The 17,171-nt window shown below is 34.0% G+C and overlaps 4 protein-coding genes across 5 annotated transcripts; 1 reads left to right on the top strand and 3 right to left on the bottom strand.

Annotated features, from left to right (window-relative positions):
- The first annotated feature begins 2,974 nt into the window (after window positions 1-2,974).
- On the top strand, window positions 2,975-4,498 carry LOC114368097. 2 transcript variants are annotated; one of them, XM_028325461.1, is made up of 4 exons: window positions 2,975-3,801; window positions 3,934-4,017; window positions 4,097-4,170; window positions 4,335-4,498. In XM_028325461.1, the coding sequence occupies exons 1-4, from the start codon at window positions 3,442-3,444 to the stop codon at window positions 4,345-4,347; spliced, it is 531 nt and encodes a 176-aa protein (XP_028181262.1). In that variant the 5' UTR covers window positions 2,975-3,441; the 3' UTR covers window positions 4,348-4,498. The 2 variants fall into 2 exon arrangements, with proteins under 2 accessions (XP_028181262.1, XP_028181266.1); XM_028325465.1 differs by having other exon boundaries at window positions 2,976-3,801; window positions 4,249-4,498.
- A 4,711-nt stretch (window positions 4,499-9,209) lies between these two features.
- LOC114368088 (magnesium transporter MRS2-3) lies at window positions 9,210-11,954 on the bottom strand. The gene is made up of 3 exons (XM_028325454.1): window positions 11,168-11,954; window positions 10,915-11,083; window positions 9,210-9,731 (listed from the first exon to the last, which is right to left on the bottom strand). Exons 1-3 carry the CDS (start codon window positions 11,890-11,892, stop codon window positions 9,444-9,446), a joined length of 1,182 nt encoding a protein of 393 aa, XP_028181255.1. The 5' UTR covers window positions 11,893-11,954; the 3' UTR covers window positions 9,210-9,443.
- A 1,723-nt stretch (window positions 11,955-13,677) lies between these two features.
- Window positions 13,678-14,423, bottom strand: LOC114405978. The gene has a single exon (XM_028368516.1). The coding sequence runs from the start codon at window positions 14,281-14,283 to the stop codon at window positions 13,840-13,842; it is 444 nt and encodes a 147-aa protein (XP_028224317.1). The 5' UTR covers window positions 14,284-14,423; the 3' UTR covers window positions 13,678-13,839.
- Window positions 14,424-14,769: 346 nt separating this feature from the next.
- Window positions 14,770-15,940, bottom strand: LOC114399343 (40S ribosomal protein S20-2-like; the record flags this gene model as incomplete). The annotated part of the gene is made up of 3 exons (XM_028361561.1): window positions 14,770-15,249; window positions 15,743-15,856; window positions 15,931-15,940. Coding segments are annotated over 3 exons (267 nt in total), but the record flags the coding sequence as incomplete, so codon positions are not given.
- Window positions 15,941-17,171: the final 1,231 nt, after the last annotated feature.

Below are 17,171 nucleotides of genomic sequence, written 5' to 3'. Positions count from 1 at the left end.
CATAAAATTAATTAATGAGGATCCAAGAAAACTGCACATGGCTTTTAAAACTCTTATCCTTAAGCAGGTAGCCATGCGCTTACTAGCGGTAAGCTTTGCTGCACTCCTCTACATTTCTTTTTTACATATGAAAATGAAAATGAAAAGCAATGCAATGTATTTATTATTATAAATTAAAATGATACATGGTGAAACTCACTCATTATATAGCATGATAACTCTTTCACTTTAGGTTCTCCTACAAATTTTGGATGTATTTGTTTCACTTTCAGGACAAGACAAGTAGACTTCTGTCTTTTCCCTCTTCCTTTTTTCAATGTTTTAATTTAAAGAAAATGCTCTTCGCTAAGTACGCCTTAGGACTACTCTAATTTGACCATCTACACGTGCACAACACCTTTTAAGATTAGAATCATAGCTCATATTGCATCAAATGATATTCCTTTATTGCCAAGTCACTTCTCAATAAACATTTTAAAGGTAAAATCATGTTTTTTTTAAACAATCTAACTTGAAGTTGCTAAGGTGATAAATTTTGATAATTCATAAATAATAAAATATCTTGTATAGTTTTATTACTGTTCAAGTGAATTTTAAAATACGTCATATTCAGATTTGGAAAGATATAAAACTGATATAAAAGTTTAAAAGCATTTTAATTTTAAGTATTATTTCTAAAATGTGTAAGAACATGTATAACATTGGTTGAGAGTCCTCGTTATTTTGTTTTTGGTAAGTCTCCCCCATCCCTTTTTTTAGTTCATCATATTCAAGATATTATTAGACATTAAATATGAATATCTTTTAACTAGAAAATAAATCTTGATTCATCTGGTTTGGTTGTGGGAGATTAATCCTTTCTTCTAAATTCAATCCTAACAATTTTTCCTTATTATTTAGCTCATAAAAAAACCAAAGAAAAGAAACAAAGTAGGGAAGCCTACCTTAAAATATAATTAGTCTGGTCTTCGTTAAACATGAATTTGACCTATTAACTATTTAAAAGGAATAGTCTAATATGTATAAAAATTTAGCTTGACTTGACCTGCATAAAAGTGTAACTTATTTTATTGTTAAGACTTATGAAAAAATTGATAGGCCTATTGGCCTAAGTAAGCTTATCAGCCTAAAAAGACTTATTAATAATTACATATTTTTAATTATGTGCAATATATGTATTTATATATAATTATGTATATAAAATAACATAATATATAATATAACAATACTATATTATAAATGAGTTCATAGATTGATTTATTATGCTAAATAGACTTTTTAAGGCTTAATGTCACACCTTCTCGGTAAACAAGTTATGTCAGATCAAACCCTATGCATGTCATATCAGATCATAGGTCTCTAATTGATTGTTAACCTATTTTTACTCCTATATGTAACCACAGGTTTGGTTTGATATATGAATAAACTAAAATGTAATAATTTAGTTAGAAAAAACAATAGAGCCTAACTCAATTTAAAGAGAAACAATTTAAAAAAAAAAAGAAAATTTATGTTTTATAATATAAAATTATTTTACATCATCGTCCAATTACAAACGAACATGTATAATAAATTTATTGACTTTTACATTAATTATCTTATAAAAATTATACAAACAATTAATTGTGATTAAATAATAATATAAAATTATTTTATATTGATGTGTAATCGTTAAACTCTTAACTTAAATATATAGATAATATAATTTTTTTATACTAACATTTAATCACATATTTAGATACATGTATTATAAATCTATTAACTTTTATAAAAATTACTTTAACATTCACACTTGACAACAAAATTTACAATCACGATATATAAAAATTAAACTATTTGAATTTTTAATCAGATATTGAACTAGTCCGATGACCATAATATTAAAAATATTATTAAGAAATTAATCTTATTTTCTTAGCATTAAAAAAATTTAAAATCAAATCGTCTTAATATATATAATTTATTTAAATAAATTATATATATCAACCTAATTAGCTAACCCAAAATATTCCTCTCAATCTCATGAACAGGTTAAGATGGGTGGAGTTAGTAAAATATTTTTTTTAACCTTTTCTGATCAACTCATAAATTTAATCAGTTTTATTTTATTTTTTTTTGAAAAATGTCCTGGCTTTATCCGTAATGACCGTATAGTATAGTATGTTATGTTGCAAAAAAGAATTTTACAAATGACAATTTTAAATTAAACTTTACAAGAGGGATTTAGATAAAAGTGCGTGTGCACGTGCAGACATGTGTTTGAATATGTGGAAGCCCGCATATGAATATTATGCACACGTGCCCACATGCTTCTGTTAATCCTAGTAGAGTAAATTCTTGAAAAGAAGAAAAGGATTGTGAATGTGATTGCATGTGGATTCATAAAATCCCAGTCAACCGCACTGTGCCCCAAAAAGTTTTTACAGTCTCCATTGTCGTAGTTCTGCCAAAGCCATTTTTTTTTTCTCGTTGCATGCATAGCAATAGAATCTCTTCACACACTCTCACACAGAGAAAAAAAAGGGTGGTGGTGGTGGTAATGTTTTTATTTTGAGAATGAGACTCACATAAAAAAACAACCGGCACATTTTGTTCTGCAGCAATCTAAATAAATGGTAGTACAAACTATAAAAGAGGGTTATGTTTCCGTTGAGTCATTCTTTAATCGTCACACTCACACATGATGGACACGGAAAAGGAAAATGGAGCACAAGAATGCTAAGTAATGCGTGTTGCTTATATCCAGAACAGCATATTTCCTTTCCATGCACATTTGAACACTAAATCAAGTTTTTAGGGTACTACTAAATCAAACCCATTTTAAAGCATAAGTTAGGACCACTTAATTTAATTTGCTTCTGAACTACAAACACCATGCACCCTTTACTAATGATGTATCTTAGTAGTAGTAATCTTCTCTCAAATTGGGACATATATATAATGAGTGCAGAGCAGAGGGAGAGAGACAAAAAAGAGGCATTACTGCTCAAGGGATAGGTGTCCATACAGTGTGGAAGGGGAAATGGACGTGTACCCGGTTTTGTTAAGAGGGTACGCAGTGCATCGCTGTCTAGCATGTGAAGGGTGTTGTGTTATGTTCTCTCTCTCTCTCTCTCTTTACATGCACCCCAACTGGCACTTTGCACATATGGGAGGAAGGAGAGTCAGGACAAAACTAGTCCGATTCTCTTAGTTTTTTCCAACACTTTATCCAACTTGGTGCTCACCCGAAACCAAAACTAGATAGCCACGTTGCCACGCAGTTAATAATACCTAGTATAGTATGTGAGTTTTTCATCCAAGTTTAACTCTCTTCTTTCTTTTTTAATCCTTTTTACCATTACTCTCTTCATCATAAATTGAACACTCCTTCGTAGTAGAAACAAGAATAGGTGAATAACCTGCCCATTTTAGATTTCGTTCCTTTGAGAAGCAAAGAAGATGAATGCATTGGCTTCTCAATGCAGTAGTGGGTGTGAGTCTGGTTGGACTCTATACCTAGAGCACTCTTTCCAGCTGAACCACAATGCCTCTTCACATACAACTTCGCAGTTGTTCAAAGACAAACAAGCCAAAAAGGAGGAAGCTGAGGAAGAGGACTTGTCCATGGTTTCTGATGCTTCTTCTGGGCCTCCACACTTACACTTGCCAGATGCACAAGATAATGGGAGCTTTTATTCTGCATCTAAGGCGGCAAACCTTGGTAAGAGAAGTAAAAAGAGGCAGAAAGTTAAGGAAAACCAACACTTGCCTTCTTTTCTTGATGACACTGCTAGCTCTCCTGTCTTTGACTTCTCCATGGTGAGTTTGACCTTCCTTGCAATTATTTGCATTCCCCTATCTCATTTTTCTAGTGCTAAAAAAAATCACGGGTTGTAGTTCTAGTTATATGATATATAGATGATACTCACTTGGCTCTTGACAATTTTTCAGACCAATGTCACTGTGACCAACCAACAAACTTCCACAGAGAGCATGCTAGATTACTCACAAGGTTTCTCTACTACTTATTATGAGGTACTTCATCGGTTTGCTTCTTTCTTTGAAGGCTACATTTCATTCAAAGTCATATCTGAGAACATTTGTGTTCTTGCAGGAGAGGTCCTCATTGCAAGACCACTTTGGTTTTTTACAACAATCTCAATCAGAAAATGGAGTTCATAGCAACAAGTAAGCAAATTCTTCTTCTGTACACTGGTCGAGTATTTTATCATATGTGACCATTCAATTGCATTTCGTGCTTAACAGATGGTAAGGAGAGAAAGAGATGGGAATGATATAAAGATAAGTTCCATTTCTACTGATGGCTACCTCTGCTATTCAACTTGTTGCAGTGGAAGATACTGAAGATCGGTGAAGATGGTGTGCAGGGAATCTGATCTCAAAAGGGATTCTGTTCCTTTGTTTCCTATTGTCAAATCATTTAGCTGTCAATGCAGTGAGAAACAACCTGAAAGGAAGGGAAATTTAGAAATAAACTTTTTCTTCTTCTTTTTTCTTTCATAATTTTAATTTTCTTGTCAATGAATAGTGCACACAAGATAGATAAGTTAGGCAGGTTCTGTGTAAGCATGCTCAATCCTTGTTTTTGTTTGATGAAGCAATCTATATCAGCAAATCAACTTTTGCCAAACAAATATTTAATTCTTCAACCGCGTATTCTCCAAAAATAAAATGACCAAGCCTTTGTTTTTCTCTTCCGGGTATAAAATACTAACGCTCTCACGAAATGCTAACAACTTTTAGGGATCAAGAGCTATAATATAGTCGCTGATGCCTGGTTAGGTTTAAGCAGAATGCATCTTGTTCTTGTGTTCATATTCAAAATTAAGGGGGAGCAGAGGTTCCTGTTTTCAGTGCTTTGGAAAGGCAAATTTTTTTAAGTGTATTCTAAGTAAAACTGTGGAAGACGACACTGATAAGCTCCTATCTCCGAAAATTTGTAATAAAAATTTAGGTAGTCACATCTAAAAAATGCTAGCTAAATTAGCCCCGAAAATTAACAAACTAATACAAGAAAAGAGTGTAGCTATGAAATTAATTATGCTTTTAGTAAACCAGTTGTACGGTTTTTTCCGCTTTTCTTAATCATAAAAATCCATTTTTTTAGTCAGGCGAGACAAAAATGTAGTGCTACCCACTAATTCTGATGAAGGCCATGCCATCCCAGTCGATTAGGTAGGACGTGTTTAATCTACATTTGAATCTTTACGTTAGTATCTGTGAATATAAATTGAGAGGAGAAGTGTTTAATCAATAATAAGGACAAGACCTTCATACACGTTTGGAAGAGTCTAGAGAAGGATGTATTTATTCTGAAAGTTCAAGTGTTTTTCTATAGAGTGAAAATTAAGGGCTAAGGCTTCATGTGTTTCCAAAAGGATAAAAGATGATGAAGCGAGTTATGAGGGATGGGTAATCAGAGTAGAGTGTAGAAAGATGAGAAGGAAATGCTAATTAATCTTTATGTTGGAATATTTCATATGCATCTCTTAAAATCTTTTCTAAGCTCAGGAGATCCTGCCTGAGATCTTCCAGACCCAGAGGAACATGCCCCATTTTGTTTAGTATGCCAACTTTATGTCGTTTGGAAGGATCCTCCATTTTAAAATAACATATATGATGTTTTTTTTTTTTTTATGTGGGTTTGCTCCCTTCAAGTCTGTCTGCTAGGAAGCTGTCGTGGGACTTGATGTCATGCACAATTATGGTCTCTTTAAACTTCTTTTTATTATTATTCCCAGTGTTCAGATTAAAAAATCTAGTATGTGAGGCCGGAGAGGTTGAAAAGATGGCCATTGAGAATTTGGGATGCCAATGCCAAATAAAAATCTCTGCCCACATGTTTTTTTTTTCCTATATATAATCCAAGTACGGAAATAGGAATAAAAAAATGCTAATAGAGGAGGAGACTAAGCTAAAGACAAATAAAAAAAAAAAAAGAACTTCTAGATAGAGAAATTAATTAATTTAAACGTTGCCGAGCTGCATTCCATGAAATTGGATAAGAGTCCAAAAGAGTATGGGAAAAGATTTTCTGCCTTTCCAACCACCGCCAAACCAATCCCCGTTTTCACAGAGGAGATAGGAGGGGGCTTCATAGCTTTCGAACACGTGGTTCATGTTTGATCTTCTATTTCTGTGACCATTGGATGTTCCCATTTCTCAGGACAGCACTCTCTGCATACCAAATGAGCGACTCACTAGCATTAGCAACAAGGTTATGGACTCAAACACTTGAATCAGTAGGCAGATACATGTCATTATGTCAAAGTCGGGAACAATCCTCTGTTGGTCAGAGGAATTTTATTTGCAGACTCTTATTATTTGGAATCTCGTAACAAATTTTTGCTGGCTGGATAAAAGGAAAATATTAAACTCTAGATCGAGGGAGAGGGACTCTGGCTCTGCCAAACTGTCCCAATGCCATGATGGAGATGCAACTCACGTAATTACATAACATAACATAATGCCATGAAAGTAATATTTCTCCGAGTACAAAGCAGTTCCCCAAAGACAAAACTTAGGTGCTGTTAGCCTGTTACCGCATGTGTAATAGTTATTTGTCTTTGTATTTTCATTAACATCACTCATAAAAACATTACCTAGATCTTGTTTGCTCGGTAACTTTCTCCCCACTGAAGAAAATAAAACAAGCATGCTGATCTAATATTACCCACCTCAATTATCTCGAGAACACAATGCACCTCAAATCAAGAGATTCAACTAATTAAGATATACCTTCCACACATCATCATGCACGCAGGAATCTCAACCCTATGTCCTAACACACTAGAACTTACAAGTACACCTAAGTAGTCCTAATCACATGCAGGTAATCACACTAGAGCTTCCAGGGCCATCGAAAATTCCAAATCGTTCCATCGACACATTCTTCATTGTTGGGCTGGTGCTGAACAAGAACCATAATTTGAGTTCAAATCATGCATGTGAGTAAGGAAATCAATAAACAAATTTGTTTAATTATTTGACATTCACTTTATTCAATTTTCCTTTCAAACTCTCTTTTCTAGTCTCTCTCTTAATTCACTTTTCATCAGATCATTTATCACATTGTTTTTCTCTCTTAATTCCTTTAATTATTTTTGTCTTTCTATCTCACTCTTTTTTCTACTCATAACCTAAAAAATGAGGTGTACATTCATATTTTTCCTTTGACTTTAGGTAAGAATACATGTTGAACCTAATAGTAATGGTTGGCAGCACTGCCAAAGTATTCAGCTACTTATATATATTTGATGCTGTTGACGAGTGATTTCAGGCCCCTTGAATTAGTCATTCATTTTCAGTCCAATGAAATTGTTTTATCTAGTTAGTGACAGTGACACACCTTGCTAGAAAGAACTACCTGGGTATCGAGAGATCCCAGGAGAAAATAAATTAGAAAGAGAACGAAGAAAGAAACCTCAACCCCAAAAGGATGGAATTGTTGGTGCAAATGACGTTTGAGCCGTGAGGTTTAGTTTACTGTTGAAAAATGGAAGCCAATTTGTGTCAATTTAAAGTCAATTACTTGAAACATTTTCACTTGTAATATACAATTCAGAAGGTGTTGTTGGTTTATGTACTATATATTAAATATTGAGGCTCATTATTACGAGAATTTATATGGTTACACGTGTATAACAAATTAAAGGAAAAAAATAAATATTAAGTATAACTATAATATTTCTTTTGGGTTAGGCTTGTAACATGCGAGCCTATTGAAGGAGAGTCCAAAACACGAGAACCAAGTGCCGTGTGGTTCGCATGGACGGATTCTTAATGTAAGAGTCTAATACTGTTGGTTAATCGCTATTTAATTATTCATTTTGGAAAGATATTACATAAGTTAATAAGTATAATTAATGTTCTTGTTTATATTAATGTTTTTAAACTTTTTCTGATATAACTTCTATCATTATTTGATTTATTTCTTTCTTATTCATGATAAGTGTGTAAAATATTTAAAAGTTAAATGAAAATAAGGATATACATAAATCTAATACTGTCTTAAGCTTTAAATAATAAATAAATGAACAAAAAGAAACAAAGGAATAATTAGTACCATTTATCTAGTGCTCCCTTGTAGTGCCCGAGTGAGACATATAGGTAGGGTTATGGGAAATTGCTGCTTTTCCTTGTCTTCTGTTCGCTGCAAACAAATTGAACGAGCTGCTTAATTTAAGAGATAGTGGCATAGTGTCATGCCATCAATAATATGCTTTGCCTCATTGAACTAGTTTAGATAATTATACTAGCTGATGTATGTTAAAAAGTTGTTAAGAAATTATTTTTATACATCTAATTTTAAATTTTTAGATTTAAATATAATTGAGATGTGTGTTTAAATTAATTTTAATTAAACTTTTTTTATATTAAAACATGCTTTATAGTGAAAAAACAAATTTTATATATTTATCAAATGGATACTTGTATCAATTTATTTTCACAATAAGAGTTTTACAAGTTTTGTTTTATCTAAAACAATTTTTTTGGGGGATTAAAAATAAATAACTACTTTTTAAATAAGAAAAACCTAATATGTAGTAATTCTTAAGACAATTGACCAATTAATGTCGTCCTGGTCAGACTTTATAGTAAGGTATCTAACTCAATTATACCTTAGAGTCGGATATGCAAAAAAGCTGGTAATGATCTCAACCTTGGTAACAAGTGGGTACAATAACAAGTTACCATACTAGTAGACACTTGTTATGTCCTCACAATCTCCCGTTAGAGAATGCGATGCACTGAAACAAAGATGCCCATTTAGTGAATTGCATGGAAGCTTGTCAGGTATTTGTATGCGCAAAGTATCATTTTTTTTTCTTATCAATTACCTCCACAAACTCGAATATTTGTGTAAGTATCATTTTTTTTCTTATCAATTATCTGCATAAACTCATCTGTTTGTCCTTCAGAGGCTCAACGTCTCCACTCGTTTACTCTGATCCCGACGGGGATAAAGCCATAAACAGACATTTTCAAGCTACAACTTTTATTAACCAGGATAGCGTTAAAAGAACAAAACTGCCAGCTTGTAGATCGATCCCCAAGTATTCTTGAAAGAGAAATGTTCTTTTCACAAATAGAAGTACTGACACAATAAGAAAGAAAGAAAGAAAGAAAAACTGAGAGTAATTAAAAATGGAGGGGAAACAATGTCAAAAAAAAAAAATGAGAGAAAATTTTCTGAATACCAGGGATTTTTTTTGTGCAAATAACAAAACTGTTATTGGAAAGACAAGTGTCCATAAAATTAATGTTTTTAGGCACGGAATAATGTACAAGATGAGCAACATCGTTGAAGCTGAAGGATCATACGAGTACAAGAAGCAACAAGATACTGCACTGTCTGCTACTAAAATTTATAGCACATGAACAAAAGGTGATTTTCAAGTTAAATTACATTTGTTTATGAAACACTATTTGACGCCTGGTCACTCTAGCAAGCGTTTGTGCTTACACCAGGCAATGGCAACCACATACAAGAATATGGTCCCTGCAGTGCTACCACCAACAGTCCAGAGGAATTGTGTCATCCCAGCTTTCTGGTCATCAAATAGCTCAATGTGAATATTCATGCCAAAAATACCGGCCACAACAACAAAGGCACTCACTACCAGAGTTGCTGTGGTCAACATGACTCCCATTTGGAGGAGATGGTTCTGTTTGTCATCCAGCATGATGTTGATGTAATCCTCTGTGTCATCAACGTACTCCCTCAGCTTCAACAGGACGACCAACAAATAAGAAAGTCATAATATATACAGATAACTAAATTTCATTCCATACTTCAGGTAACTGGTAAATTATATCATGTCAAATTGTTATATAAGATAGCAATATTGGATCAGAAATGTTCAGCGATCATAAACTAAAGCTGCCAGCCCCGAGATTTGCCAAACTCCCTGGCATAATTCATCCATCTTACTAATCATATTTGCCAATTCACCCAACATTTTCAAAAAAATAGGAGAGGTTGTTCCCCATATGACTAAACAACATCATTTTGGCCCCCAAAAGACGTCCTCCACAGACTAGTTTGTCAGTCAAATTGGTCCCCAAATTCCCCATGTTAACATTAGTTACAAAAGTCCTCACTGTCAAGGTTGGATCGGCAGTATAAGTTGATTTTGGGTGATGTGTTTGTTGACGGTTTCAAGCATGGGTTCAGCAGATAATGACAGATAATGGGTCATGACTGATGGCTGTCAGGCGAGAGCAGAGTATTGATGAGTTTGGCCATTGGAGGATTCGGCTGTGGTTTGGTAGCAAATACTAATTGGTACTCTTTTTTTTTTTTTTTTTTCCTGTTTTGGGTGTGATAGCAGAGGGGAACGGAAATTAATGACGGGTTGGGTTTACCTGCGAAAAAGGGTTATAATGACTGGATTTTGGTGAGGTTTGACATGGTTCCAAGCACAATGGTGTGTGTTTTGGGTCTAATGGTTGGATTTTTGCTGGTGCTGCGGGGAATGGTTTCGCAACAAGGTGAAGTTGCTTATAGGAAGCACATGGATAGGGAGCTGACAGGTTGATGAGGTTCAGGATAGGTTTTTAGTGTGGTGACTATGGAGAGTAGTTTTGTGGATAGTGGTATCAACGGACAATGATTTGCTGCTTTTATCTCAACCATTGTGTATTTGAATGGGGAGAAGGAAGGAATTGTGAGGAGGTTTTGGCAAGAAGTCCCTGGGCTTTTTTACGGACTACTAGAAGAAATGTTGGCATGTAAGATCCCTGCATGGCAATTAACATGCATCCTAAGAATGTCTAGTCAAACCTTTTAGCATTGATCGAAGGACTAATCTTTGAAGGATGTTTTAAATGTTATAGGGACCAACTGAACCGAGTCCCTAGTTTCCAAGGACAAAGATGATGATGAAGAGGAGGATGCAGCATACATACCGTAGAGAGCTTGTTCAAGGTGCCATCAATCTGCACAAAGTAAGCCTCCAAGAGCATCTCAAGCTCCTCGACATCAAGTTGCTTGGTGACGGCGCTGTAGGTGGCGCTATCGCGAGTTCCATGGCTGTCCCTACCAACAACATTGTCCAACGATATTTCAGGAGCGGTCCTAAATAAAAAAAAAATAGAAGGATGAATTACATATAGAGGTTAGAAGGGAAAGAAGGAGAGTCAAAAGGGAAGGAAGAGGTGCCTGTCAATGTGATCATCAACATCGTCGGCAGAAGAGGTATCCTCCGCCTTCTCCAAGTCATCTTGTTCAGCTAGCTTTTCAGAGAGATACATCTCAGCCATATCATCGTCGTCGTCGAGCAGGTGCTCCAATTCGTCCCTGACCTTCTGAACACGGCCAGTGATGGCGACTAATCGGCTCTTAATTTGACGAACGCGTTCCAAATTGAGAGTACTGATCTTGGAGGTGAGCTTGTCCAAGGCCGGATGAGCCTCCTGCTCCAAAGTCTTAGCCTCGTTTTCCAAGACGCTACAAGCGGCCTCCAGACAGGCCTCAAGGGCTACGAACTCGAAGGGGAGAATCTTGATGGCGTCGTCAGGGTTGGGGTTGGCATCGGCCAGAGTCTGGTGGTGGTGGCGGAGGATCCTGGCCTGGAGCTCCTGAAGGAAGGGGGTGACGGAGGGGTCGCGAGAGTTGAGGAGGAGGACCTCGTGGGCGGTGATGATGGCCTTGATGTGCTCCAAGTTGATGACGATGGCCCTCTCACGACCCAGAAGGGTAGAAGGGTATGACAAGAGAGGGTCCAATATACGCAGGTCACGCGCGGGGAGTCCCGTCCTCCTCATGATGGCGTGCTTCCCGGCCTCCACCACCTCCGTCTCTCCTCTGCCGTCCAGGACCAGCCATTGTCTCACTCCGCTTCCCTTCTTTCGAATCCCTGTCGATCGCTCCTCACCGCCCCTCATCCTCCCTCTCTCATCCCCTTCCCTCTCTCTCTCTCTCTCTCTTTACTTCTTTATTACTTTCCGCTTACCTTTTTCTTTATTTTATCTCCTATTTCTAACATTTGTCTTGCTTTTTTTTTTTCTTCTATTTTATCTTCGCCCAAGGTCTCTATAAATATCAAAGTCTTTCAAATTTATCCATGCAATTTTTTTTTGCCTATTTTTTATTCACTTAAAATTTAAATCTGGTGTTTTTTTCTCAAATTATCCAAACCTACATGATTGTACACTTAAGTCAATTCATTAGAGAACCGGATGCCAACACATGTCAAAATCTTTTTTGTCTCTCAGTGCGGATGATTTTTCCAAGCGCCAACACCATCTGTCTAAGGAGAAGAGAGTTGCATGTCATCTTGTGCGAATTACAAACCCATTAAACTGAGTTTACAAATGTATCTCAAGTTTTGTTTATCTAAAAACTAGATTTGCAAACAAAATTTTATTCTTAAACATACTTTTGAGGATACCAAATATGACCTCAAACTAATTTTACTCTCAAATATACTTTTAGATGATTCTATTGAAAATCCAAACATATTTTATAGTCAAGATTACAACAGCCAATGATACACATCTATATTTACAAATTGAGATTTTCAATTAGTAGCAACTTTCAAAATTTAGATCATCGTGATGGATATAATATAATAGGACTTAATGAATTTTTATTTTACTTAAATGATTTTATATTTTATATTTTAATTCATTTGATCGATGTCGTATAATTGAAAAAAAATCAACTCCTTAAATTAATTTAGTGTGCTTGTAAATTTGCCTCTTGCACACCTTGGGCTTGAACAATTATTTTCAGCATTGTTAATGAATTCTTTTAACTAAAAAAAAAAACACAACACAAGTCGTGCTTGAACGTATTTCACCTCTAGGGTACAAAAGATTGAGTAGCAGAACCTAAATAATGCAGGTACTAAAAGAAAAACAAGTACAAAGGACGGATTTATGAACAAGCTCGGGGGCCTTGGCCACTCCTGATTTTTCTTAAAATTTAAATTTTTAATGAATATTAGGATTATTATATTGATTAAGAAGATTTCACAGTAAAATTAATAAAAATTAAGTGTTATTTAATCTTCTTTTTTGCCAAAATATTTTATCCTTTTTTTATTGTCAATATAATTAATTAATTGTTTTTTCTTTTTATAGTATTCATTGGAGAGATAATTATATTTCTTTCTTCTATTTAGACAAATATGTATGTATCAATGAGATAATTATATAAATCTCATTTAATTTTGCCTTACATCATATTTTCTGTCCTCCAAGTGTTTGTGTTATTGTCTTTTAAGCCTTGCCCTTATTTTTTTTGTTATTGTTTTATTATTGCACATTAAATTTATGTTGTTTTAGATTTAAAACTCAATCCATTATTTAATTTACTAGCTTATAATTGATGTTACACAAATTACCTTGTATGGATAGAATATTCGATCTTATTGTTTATTATTTGATCGATTTAGTACACTTGACAATCGATATGACTCATAAAAATGAAAAAAGAATCTCTTCTATTTATAATTCATTATTATAAATGATTTCATTGCAATTAAATGACTTTATTAGCCTTCTTTTTATATTGATTTGATTAAAAAATGATTTGAAAATATAAAAGAAAAAATATTATTCATTAAAAAACATAGTTAAACCTTCTAATGTTATCATCTATATGTAACAGGCAAAACATAGTAAACTACTAGATCTCAAAAGAATAAAAAAGAAAAGGTTGAACGAAAGTCAATCAAGATATCAAATTTCGACCGGATAGAGGGTGAAATTATGGAAGGAAAATAGAAAAAGTTGCATGGAACTATAAATGAAGGGAATTGCTCAAAAGTAGTGTAGTACACAAGTATAGAGTGAGTGACATTCCTATGGCGCTCCAATTGAATGCCATTAGACAGGCACAGGGCGGCTGTGGACAACACGGGGCCTGGTTCTTGGATAGAGATACAATAGTTTAGCCTTGGAATGATCATCTTCCTCAAAATAACAAGGTTTATCCTCGTCAATTGTCCCCATCTTTCTCACCTCAGGCTCAGTCTGATAACTCATTTTCCTTCTATTATATTTATATCTATACCCAGCAGACACAGCCCTCGTTAACGTTTCATTTCTGATCATTGGCACTAATGTTTGGTTCCCCACGGCCACGGGCACTGTTCCCGAAAGCTCCCTCTTGCTTCTCTGAACAGAAGAGGCTACCCCAACGCCCAAAGCTCCCGTACAATCCACCACTCCCTTCACGTATAACTCCTTTGCTTTCTTCAGAATCCTCATAGGAGTTGAAATGTAGTGCTTCAACTTGCTTTGCTTCTTCTTTGCTAATTCCTTTCTCATACTGAAATGGTCGATGATGAAAGGTGCATTGTGCTAAATAAAGATTAGAGGGAGTGGACTTTGCTTTGTTTATTTGCGTTGGAGTTGTCCCTTGGAGCTAATGACTTTGCACTTCAACTTCTAGACGGCAGGGTGGGGACTCCGCCAGCCTCGCCAAAAGGTCGTTCCATTCCTTGGACCTTGTCATAACTCCATCATTCATCAACAAAACATCCATTCAATATTGTTTCGTCAGTAATAAAATCTTCTTGCTTTAATTTTAACATGCATTTTTTTATTTGTCTATTTAAAAAAGATAAATAAATAATTTATATAGAGTTATATATAAATTCAATTTTTTTATATTACATCTCGAACATAAATTTGATCAACAATTTTGTACTGTATAAAAATGATAAATATTAAAAATTAAAAGTATTGATTATATTACAGTGTTATCATCGCAGAATACTGAACTCTAACGCTAAAAATAGTTTTACATAAATATTATTCTGTAAAATGTGTCTTTCTCTACATTCAACAACAGCAACAGCCAGCCGTTTTAACCTGTTCTTATTATGTCTTTTACTCCTTTCTTCAAAAGTACAACTAAACATACTAGATCTTCCCGAGTATAAGCATTAAAGAATATAACAATTTGACATAGTTTCTATCTAAAGCTAATTGATCAAGTCAATTTCCCCTTCCACAATAATCAACTTCAAAAATTTTAACGGCAAAAGGAAAATGCATTAACCTAACACATAGGACTCAACATATTCCCAGCCAAGAGGTTAAATTACAAAACAAACTAGCATGCAGAAAAAAAAAATGGAGGCCAAAATCAAGCATCTGCAATGGTGACCTCGACCTCGACACCAGGTTCAATTGTGATTGAGGTAATTTGCTTAACCACATCTGGGGAACTGTGGAGATCAATAACTCTCTTGTGCACACGCAGCTCAAATCTGTCCCATGTGTTGGTGCCTGAAACAAGAAGCAAGTCATAAACAAAGGGTTCATTACCATTAATATATCCACAATACACCAAGACATTAAGGATAATGACAATACCCAAAACCAAAATATTGCTCTTACATTCTCAGCTAGCCTAATGAAATTTTCCAAAATCACCAACTGTTATCAAATCTCTTGATGTCGGGTCTGCTTTTTAACCTTAAACATTTTCATAACCAACACATGAACCTTATCTTCTCGCCATTCATAGGTTCTCTTCTGAATCGACCTAAGGAACATGAACACCATTCTCTAGTCTCCAAAACCATTGGATTGAAATTTCATATAACTTAAATCAAAATCAAGAAGGCGCAAGGGAAACTTGCTCTTTAGAATCACCTTCAAGTCAGAAAAAGAGGCAATGGCTATGTTATGTTGAAGGGTTATTATTATTATTGCTCTCTCAGAAGAGTGTGGAATTCTAAGTGAGTTTTGAAAAGCAAAAGAATAGTTTTGAAGTTACCTTCACCACATGGGGACTTCCTGGTGGTGATGTTAAGGACTTTAGTTGGCATCCTAACAGGTCCCTTCACCCTGAGGCGCTTGTCCTTGGCACCACGAACAAGGTCGGCGCACACTATAATGAAGAGAAAAAGAATTCGAGTATGAAATAAATAAATAAAAAACAAAGATTATTGAGGCCATAGATACCTTTCTCGAAATAAATTTATCTAACAATTCCATACCCAAAAATTATCTACGAACAAAATCCTTTTAATATTAAATTATTCTGTTATAACATATATTTTGTTAATTTTGTACCTCAATATTTTAATCATCCGTCAAGCTTATCTTATTATTTACTTTCGCAATTTAGACGTAGAAACTAAAATATTTGGAACTTTATAGTTCTAAAGCACTCATTGTTTTTTTAATATAAAAAATTTAAGTGAATTAGTCACAAAGTTTCATTAGAGTCAGAGCATCTTTCAAAACTTAACAATTCTTTAACAAGATTTTTACATTAATAGAAAAAATCAAATTAAATTCACTTGTCAATTAAATAAACTTTTATTTACTTTTAGTACTCAAATTATGTTGAGATAATCTTTTAAGCCGATATCAACAAATTCAAACGTTGTTCGAATTAAGAAATTTAGGATAAGATTAATCGAAGAGAATATGGTGAGACACATCCAACAAGCTCCTCTTAAATCTTAATCCTTGAATCAATGTTAACCATTTTTTTTTTATTATTGTAGTAAAGCTTTTTTATAAGCCAGAAAAATCGTATTTCCACCTCATGAAAACTATTTTTGAGAAATATAAATACATTCACTCAAAACATTGTTTCTTGAAAATATTTTTTAAAAATAAATCAAACATAAAAAAACAAACATTTTCAAGTTCAAAATTCCTGAAAAACTAAAAAAAAACTATCATACAAAATTGTTCTCTTATAAAGTGAAGAAATATGCTTACAATAGTTGATTAGAAAATTATTGATAATTGCAATAAAATTAAATAAAAAATATAAAGCAATCTAAACTTAATACAGTGTCGACTACAGTATTAATTTTTAATTAGTTATTATTATTTTACTTTATCTTCTAAAGTACAAATTCCTCCTTTATTTTTTTAATTAATCATTATTATTGTGCTATGTTTTTTAAAGTACAGTCCCTTCACTTTAAAAGATGGAAATTCATTTTGTATATGATAACAAGTTTAATTATTTTAAGTTATTTTGCAAGCAACTCATGTGTTGAATGGTTAGCCAATTAAGGCACACTGTGTTAGCTGATGCCTTGGGTTTAGCATTAGAGTCTAGTTTTTCTGTCCTGTATTTGTTATGTTTTCTCACTACTTTTTTAAAAAATATTGACCAAATTAATTTAATATTCCTTTGGCTTGGAATATAAACAATAAAAATTTCTTAATTTTTATCTCAA

The sequence above is a fragment of the Glycine soja genome, chromosome 1, assembly GCF_004193775.1.
Source record: "Glycine soja cultivar W05 chromosome 1, ASM419377v2, whole genome shotgun sequence".
NCBI lineage: Eukaryota > Viridiplantae > Streptophyta > Magnoliopsida > Fabales > Fabaceae > Glycine > Glycine soja.
Note: the sequence above shows the minus strand (reverse complement) of the source record. Positions and strands in the feature narration are given on the sequence as shown.

What these genes read in the sequence shown, in the direction of transcription:
- LOC114368088 (XM_028325454.1), bottom strand. Translation starts at nt 11,892, where the DNA reads ATGAGGGGCGGTGAGGAGCGATCGACAGGGATTCGAAAGAAGGGAAGC. An exon ending in GTTGATGATCACATTGACAG is followed by an intron (nt 11,084 to 11,167) that starts GCACCTCTTCCT and finishes TTTTTTATTTAG; the next exon opens with GACCGCTCCTGAAATATCGT. An exon ending in CCTTGAACAAGCTCTCTACG is followed by an intron (nt 9,732 to 10,914) that starts GTATGTATGCTG and finishes GTCCTGTTGAAG; the next exon opens with CTGAGGGAGTACGTTGATGA.
- LOC114368097 (XM_028325461.1), top strand. Translation starts at nt 3,442, where the DNA reads ATGAATGCATTGGCTTCTCAATGCAGTAGTGGGTGTGAGTCTGGTTGG. An exon ending in CTGTCTTTGACTTCTCCATG is followed by an intron (nt 3,802 to 3,933) that starts GTGAGTTTGACC and finishes ACAATTTTTCAG; the next exon opens with ACCAATGTCACTGTGACCAA. An exon ending in TCTCTACTACTTATTATGAG is followed by an intron (nt 4,018 to 4,096) that starts GTACTTCATCGG and finishes GTGTTCTTGCAG; the next exon opens with GAGAGGTCCTCATTGCAAGA.
- LOC114405978 (XM_028368516.1), bottom strand. Translation starts at nt 14,283, where the DNA reads ATGAGAAAGGAATTAGCAAAGAAGAAGCAAAGCAAGTTGAAGCACTAC.